Source organism: Coenobita brevimanus, chromosome 114 (assembly GCF_032717465.1).
Source record: "Coenobita brevimanus isolate Jiangsu-jjx chromosome 114, ASM3271746v2, whole genome shotgun sequence".
Taxonomy (NCBI): domain Eukaryota; kingdom Metazoa; phylum Arthropoda; class Malacostraca; order Decapoda; family Coenobitidae; genus Coenobita; species Coenobita brevimanus.
Window position 1 is genome coordinate 1,185,926 of NC_137067.1, and position 8,405 is coordinate 1,194,330.

Below are 8,405 nucleotides of genomic sequence, written 5' to 3' on the forward strand. Positions count from 1 at the left end.
AGAAGTACTCCTCTAGAAAGTCAACTGGTGGTGCCTTATATGTTACAGAGATGGATCAGTCTGCTGGTGTGGGCATGGGTGTGGCACTGGGGGTTGAAAATGAGGAAATGATGCAGAGTACAAATTAACAACAGTGGCTTGGCCTTCACTACAACACATGAGAAATCACCAGGTGAAATGGAAGAGAAGCATTATATGTGAACCACCTAGTACTATTTATTCTCTACTTATTACACGATACCCATATGCTCTGTGCAAAACATCCCGAGGAACTGGGTGAGGTCTCGGGGAACAGGTGCCACTGGAGGTTTGGAGCATTTTCTTGAATATGAAGGCTCAGATCTCTGTCATTATGCACTCTTACATCAACCACAAGCTGCTTCAGGGTTTTCAGTGTGGATACAAGCACTTTGGCAGCCTCCAGTGACACTCCACAGCACATAGGTAAAGCCAGATGCTCTAAATTCTGCCATCCACCTTCAGCCATAATAACATTCACTGCTTCCTCCAAGTTGTGGATGGTTGCACAGCCACAGTGAACCTCTTTCAGGCCTTTCATATTAATGTTCAAATATTTAAACAGTCTGACTGATATGTTGTGTAGCAACTCCAGCTTTTCAACTGTGGGAAATAAAGGCTGTCTTAGCTGGTCCTGATCTGCACCATCAAACCCAAAGCTATGCATCTTTAATACTAAGGTTTTGAGCTGTGTACATGACTGACTAAGCAATATTACATCATGACAGTCCAGGAGGGTTGTTGTCAAAGACAGGAATGACAACTGGTGTCCATAGCTTGTGATTGATAACTCTTTTAAATTGGCACCACTTTCCAAGGTAGCCACCAATGTCTTCAGGCGATTAAGAGATGCTAAGGAATGGCCTATGACCCTTTCCTTTCCTGCATCCACCCACAGAGACACTACTTCTAACTCTGGGCAAAGAATAGGAAGTATCTGAAGAGTTGAGGCTCCAACTTCCAAGTGATCCAAGAGCATAATCTTAACATGGAGGGACAAAGTCTGGAATCGTGCCTGGTATAGGAAGTGTAAGGCATCTCGTAATAAGTACTTTGAACACAGGACATGCTCTATATCAGGCAGCATCAGCAATATTGAAAGTCCTCGCCCTGTGAACCCCAACTGCTCCTCACTGTAATCATATTCATCCGCAAACACCGAGAAATATACATTCTTCAGTTTCCTGCACTGGCTTAGATATGCCAGGCCAACATCGGTCACTAAATTTTCTGTGTCCTCCCTGCAGTCAAAGATCTGTAGGTGTCTGCAGTTAATACCCAACACACTTAAAATGTCATCACTAACCACTGATCCAAAAACCAAGACCCTTAAATTCCTCAGACTTCCAAGGGTTGGTAGGAATGAGAGAAAATGATGACCCTCTAGGTCGTCCACTTTGACCTGAGTAAATGAGGTTCTATCAAGGCTCTCTTTATCATCACCTCCATTCTGACAGTACTCTACAACTTCCATCACGTTGTTGCTTGTGATGTGGATCCTACTCTTACTGACTAACATGGGCAGGAAAATCCGTGTCAGACACGGGCAGAGGTGGTAGCAGCTCATGTCAGCCACCTTCATCAAGAGTGGGGCAGCTGGAAGAAGGTACTGCCATACCTTGTCAGGGTCTGGGTTCTTTCTCTCAGGTGGGCCATACAGTGAGCACAGCCACCTAGAGAGAGATACTTCTGAGAATTTCTTGAGACTTTGCATTCTGAGAGTGAAGGCTAAGAGAAAGACAACCTGCAACAAAAATACATTACCATAATTTTCATACCTAATATCTAGATCATCAATGCAATATTTCCATTAACCCTTTCCATGCAATGACATACTTTTTATTCTTTTTCCTGCTACCTCCAATTTTATCAGCTTATGAGACACTTTTAAACTTAAGGCTTTAGCTGCAGCCTTCAGGAATCTCTTCAACATGGCAGGTCTTTCCTCTTAATTTGAATTTAAGTGTCTGAAGGAAGCAATAATCTATATATCTATCTATATATCTGCCTTTAACCATAAGTCTTAATTCCAGAGGGGGTGGCCATGAATAAATCTCTTTCATGTTATCCTGTCCTCAATGATTAGGCTGCCCTTCCTCCAACCTGCACCACCCTCATTGATTAATCAGTGTCTCTATCTCATCCTTGGTCTCTTTCTCCAACTCACATACACTCTCCTAATCTATTTCTCAGTTTTCATTCACTTCACATGGCCAAACCACCTCAGTGTACTTTTAACATTTTTCCAGTACCCCCTTATCAACATCACAATACTCCCAAACTTGCTCATTTGTCCGTCTGCATCTCTATGTAACTCCTCACGAATATTTCACTTCTACACTTCTCAATTTGACTTGCGTTCTTTCAGCAGAGTTCAAGCTTCACTTCAGAATGTTTAGGCAGGAATTATAATGAAGTACGTACTGTCATGCTAAGGAACTGTCTCCCTCTGTCTGTATTTCCTACTTCCTATGATCTCCAGTCTTTCAAACGCAGTGTGTCCAGGCATCTTGTAATGAACAGATCTTGAATCTGGCTCTCTTTGTATTGTTTTTGTTTTTTTCTTGGAAGGAATGGTTTGTGGGCTCCTGGCCTTTGGTTCCTTCTTCCTTGCATAAAAAAAAAAAAACTTCTTTACCCCCATGCTTACCATCCTATTCCTCAATGAGCCTGCAATCATCCTTCCATGCTGTCCCCTTCCTCATATTTCATGCTATATATTCCCATGTTTGCTCATCACATTACTTACATATTTGAAAGTACTCACATTCTTCATTTTGTGACCAATTCATCTCCCACTGCACTTCAAGACTTCATGCATTCATTCGTTCATTCAGTCATTTCAACCCATCAGAAGCGTAGGTGTCTGGGGTGAGAAAAGTCAGTCCCAATGTTGCTCTCAAAAGCAATATTGTATTCTCTACTACATTTCAAATTTTGTTTTTACACACATTTCTAAACTCATTCACAATGCCTCGCAACTCTCATTCATCTCCCCCCCCCAAAAAAAAAAAAATCAAACTGAAAGGTCAATGAATGGAATGGGTCTGATTTACTAAATTTTAAAAAAGTGGTGGTACAGTAAACTCTCAATTATCCGTCATCGGAATATTCCAATGCAGTATCCAGAACTGTTGGCTTGGCTCTATGAAAGCAATATCTGGTGAAATTAATGCAATATCTGACACTGAAATGGGACGTAACCAGTGGGTCTGTGCACAATCCAGTGTTGAGGCATAGCAACTGGCTTGTAATCAGCAGACAACCAGCACTGTATTACTGTACTGCATCATTATTTAATTGTATTTTATGCTTCGCTGAGACGGATAATAACACAATATCCAGCTTGACGCCGAATGCTGAACTCATGGGGGGGGAGGGATTATGCAATATCCAGTGTTTCACATTATTTGGTGTAGGGCTTGGCTGAATTACAATGGCTAATTGAGAGTTTACTGTAACTGCAATCCCAGGCTCATCTGGATAAGAACCCAGTGGACCACAGGCTGACATTACTAGTCTCCTGCAGCCCACCATCCTCCCCTTGAGGGAAAGGGAAGAAACTAAGGGATGTCTGTATAACAAGGCAGTGAAGCTGCCCAGTTATGTTGGTGCCACCACATGAAGAGACCCTTCTCCTGCATCAAGGTAAAAGTATACAGTAATACCTACAGACTGCACCTCATGATATGAACCACACATTCATCAGCTCATCATTTAAGTCTTCAACGTTTTTGGCAGCACCCTACATGGCAAACCTTACACAATGCTGTACATACTTCAGCTGATTATGTGACTCATCCCCTGTAGGGCTGAGCTGAAAATAATCTCATTAGCCTCTTCATCTGTTATAATGATCCACTTTCTGTATGTCTGTTTGTTTGTTCCCATAACACAGCAAAAACTGGCACATGTATTGCAATATTTCTTAGAGCAAGGCACTGTTAAAATGCTCTAACTTGATGAGTAAAACAATTTCCAGTCCAATCAGGCTACTGGTTTCCGAGTTATGACTCATTTCTGACTGAAGATAGGAAGTGGCTTGACACTGAGTGGAGGCTGCTGAATGTGGCCTTTAAACGAGTTATGATAAAGTGGCGAGGAAGAGGGATGCCTTCATGTGGTGGCACTGATATTACCAAATGACACCACTGCCTAGTTATGTAAAAGTCCCCCATCCCCCCAAAGGAGGAAGGTGAGCTGCAGGAGAAGGGGTAAAGTAAACCCACAGTCCACTGGATTTAATTTTCCAACAAACCTGGAGTCACAGCAACACCAATAATTATGGTGATGTATTACTTACTTAACACAGACTACTAAATAACAATTTTTATCTATCAAGAATGGCATGTACTAGTGGACCGTTGACTAAGACTGACCGATTACAATAAAAAGATCATGCAGCATAACAACAGAAGTCATGGCAGCCACACAGCAAGAGTAAATCAGAACAAGGATAAGATATATAGTTTACATATACCTGCATATATATATATATATATATATATATATATATATATATAAACAGGTACTGTAAATACATACCATACATTAATAACAATAAAATAAATAAAGCCAAAAGAGCAATCTTCATACATTAAAATTCACATAAAAGCATTAAGGACACAGCATAAAACTAAGCATAAAGGCACTGAAGTTAATAGCAATCCATAAACAACTGAAGTCAACAGAGGATGCCTGCTTGCTTAACACACAGGAAGGTGGCTGCTCCCATCATCTGTTAACAATGCTATTTCATCCTCCAGTTCTGAATCTAAAATAAGAGCCTTTAGTGTTTTTAATCCTTAACAAGTCAGGTGCTGGTGAGATGCCTTGACACAATGGCATCAATGTAACTGATTATACAAATGTCCATCAACTTGCTCCCTATGCCACAAAAGGAAGACGGTGAACTGCATGAAAAGAGAAACTTATGCTTCTGATGACCAGGTTCATGAACAGATGAGCCTGGGGTAACAACAGCATCATCACTACCAACAACAACAACACTAATGAGTCAGAAGTGTAAATACAGCATATAATAATTTTGTTTCATACTGAGAAATAATTTTCATACAAGCCTTCTAGATGTTAAATAATGAGTAATTATAACATAAAAAGTTTCCTTCCAATGAACAGGTTACTCTTTTACTGCTCATAAAACTGCATTCAGCACATGTATTCACTACATGATATAGATAAACAAAACTTAAAAATTTTACAGACATCCCTTGTTTTTCGTAGTTTTTGTATTGTATTGTTTATGAAGACTCTAACACGCTTGCATGCATAGGCCTCGGTCACCTAATGGCAACTCTCCACACTGCTTGATCTCTGTCGGCCTCCTTATTCAGTCCCTTATCCCTGAGGTCACATTCTATGACCTCGTCCCAGGTTGTTTTTGGTTTGCCTCTCGCAAACCTATCCCTGACATTCACACTTCTCACTTTCTGCACCCAGTTATTATCCTCCATCCTCTCCATGTGCCCAAACCATCTCAATCTACCCCTCCTCATCACAACACCAATACACTTCAGTCCCATCCTTCTTCTCAACTATTCAACTGTAAACCTAGCCCACTCAGGTCTTGCATTCAAGGATGCAGTACACATTCACCTAGCCATTGTCATTTCTGTACATTTGAGTCTATGAATATCCTCTTTCTTTACTGCCCAGATCTCACTACCATACAGCATTACACTTCTAACACATGCTGCATACAAAGATCCCTTAGCACAGAGGGAAAGCCCTCTCAATGTTAGGAGAGGCAACAGCTCCCTGAACTTCTTCCAACTACTCCTTATCCTAGTCAAAGAGCTAGCTCCTGCCCCACCTCCAGCACATAACACGTCCCCCAAATAAAAAAAAGGTCTTCCACACACTCAAGAGACCATCAGCAAGATCAATCCTTTCATGCCTGACAATCTCTATACGCTCTCCACGATACACTGCACACATGAAATCAGCATTATCTCGCAGTCTACCTTTAACACCAATACATCTCGTATGCACCCACTTATCACAAATACTGCACAAGGTGGAGTTACTTCTCACATACTTGTGGCAATCTGCACATGGCCACTCTACCTATTCTTTGACAGTGCTGCCACCAGCCACAGACATCATCACTATTGTTTTATCCATATTTACTCTCATACCCTTGCACGACATTCCATCTTTCCACATCCTATATCTTTCCTCCACCTCTCTTTCATTCTCTGCAATCAACAACAAGTCATCAGCATGCACTGGTTAATAATAATTAATAAAAGCCAAGGATCCATTAATACCCATTCTGAATTCAGGAAGGTCAACTTTCTCTCAATCAATTCATTATGATCAAAGAACAAAAAATAACTCACAACACACAGAGAAGCACAGATGCATTCCAAATATATATAACACCTGTAATTAAGAATATGGAACTAATACTGTATTAAAAACGCACAAAATATGAACGATAAAGTAAGAACATAAAGACAAGACAAACACAAAAAACAGAGTAACTTATTCAAGAAAAAAGTCACAGTGGAAAAAAAGCTACAAGAAATATGCACAAACATATTAACACTAAAATGAATGTATATGAGGAATGAAAAACAATCAAGACAATACACTGATGACTCAAAGTACACACAATGAACATAAAAGAAAATCCTGTAAAACACTAACACTGAACACTGACCAAATCATAAAAAGAAACGGGTTCCTCTGGCCAGCAAGAAACATGAACTGTATAAGTACGCGGCAGTAAATTCATGCAATAAATACCATAATGCATACTCCAAACTCTCAAACTGTAATGCAAAGAGTGATTTGGATCTTTATATTGGTTATTAAAATCAGTGGGTACAATATGCACATGTCTAGTACTATTCAAGCACTCCTTGAGGTCGGAGAGGGATGCCTTCATGTGGTGACACTGATATAGCCCCATGGTTCGGCTGCCTGGTTATACAAACATCCTTCAACTACTTTCCTATCTCCCAAGAGAGAATAGCAGACTGCCGGAGGAGGGCAACTTAAGCCTGCGGTCCACAGGTTCACATTTCTGATGAATGTGAAGCCAAAGCGACAACAACATGCTGTCCTCTTTTTAATTTGGATGTGCTCTAAAAATACTGCAACTTTTTGAATGGCTACAACTAGAAACTGTCCGATCAGCTTTACATGTGGCAAGAGCTAAAACTTTAAAAGATAATTTTTCTATGTTGAACTCTGGAGAAAAAAAAAAAAGAAAAAAGAAAGAAAAGCACCTTCAAAGGATATATTGTAGCTACGAACAGTTTACTCTGGCATGGTGCTGACGAGAGATGTCTTTATGTGGTAGCACTGACATGCCCAGGTAGTGGAGCTGCCCACTTATACAAATGTCCCTCAAGACAGCAATCATGTTCATTTCGTAACTGCCCTATGATTATTTGCCACCTTTTTCCTGACTGCTCGTCTACACCCCAACACCGTGTCTCAGCTCTCTCCTTCCTTTCCTCACTACGTTGGTCCCCACTGCTTACTGATTCCCTAGGTGACTCTCCCACTGTTTCTATTTCCAATATTACCACTTTTCTTACTGCTCTTCACATCTTGCATTTAATTATTTCCTCCGCTCCCTTCTACCTTTAATGCCATGCAACCAGATTATGACCTGGTGCTAGTTTTTCATTACTCCTTCCTTCCCACAACAGTCAATTCCCTTCCTATCTCTCAAAAAGATGATGATGGACTACGGAAGGGAAATTTGGCCCTTTGATCCACTGGGTTCACATTCAGATGAGCCTGGGATTGAAACGACAGCAAAATCAACAGCAACTACTACTACTATTACTATTTTGACATGAATGTAAACCAATTTTTCCCCCTCTGGAGCATATGCGCCTGAAATCTGGCTGTCATAATCCAGATCATTTAAGGGTACAACTGACCTATGTACCTGATATTGCTTACATGATCGTAAAACCTCTGGCCACCTCTCAGATTCAAACCATAGCACGCAGATCACAGAATGCTTTAATTCAAGAGCTCTATCACCTAGCCCTCTACATGAATATAAACCAGGTAAAAAATCATAATGAAAACTATGCTACATGATGAAGCTTATATACTCTAATGCCACACCTTAACTATGTATGGTTCATCCACCTTATCTGGCAGAGAATTTTGTCATTTTGCAGCATATTCCGGTTCCTCATAACTCAGTGGCGGAATAAGACAATACAGTACAGTACTATGGCCACATCCTTTTCATAAAGCCGTGACGAGCATCATATTCTAGTGTTACTTTCTTGCTACAGCTCAGCATTCAAGATGGAGAGATTGCAATTTTAAGACGAAATAAACTAAAACAGAGAACAGTGCATGGTGCCCTAAGGTTGTCCTGCCGGGAGACA

General features: G+C 40.6%; 1 protein-coding gene across 1 annotated transcript; it reads right to left on the bottom strand.

The window, feature by feature from the left end:
• Positions 1–223: 223 nt before the first annotated feature.
• LOC145418438 (uncharacterized) lies at positions 224–7,417 on the bottom strand. Its single transcript, XM_080286856.1, has 2 exons — positions 7,310–7,417; positions 224–1,762 (listed from the first exon to the last, which is right to left on the bottom strand). The coding sequence occupies exons 1-2, from the start codon at positions 7,415–7,417 to the stop codon at positions 224–226; spliced, it is 1,647 nt and encodes a 548-aa protein (XP_080142982.1).
• Positions 7,418–8,405: the final 988 nt, after the last annotated feature.

Bases quoted from the DNA above. Each gene is read 5' to 3' on its own strand.
- LOC145418438 (XM_080286856.1), bottom strand. From the start codon at position 7,417: ATGAACATGATTGCTGTCTTGAGGGACATTTGTATAAGTGGGCAGCTC. The intron at 1,763-7,309 runs GTAAACTGTTCG...TTTTTGTTGCAG, and splicing joins CTCGTCAGCACCATGCCAGA to GTTGTCTTTCTCTTAGCCTT.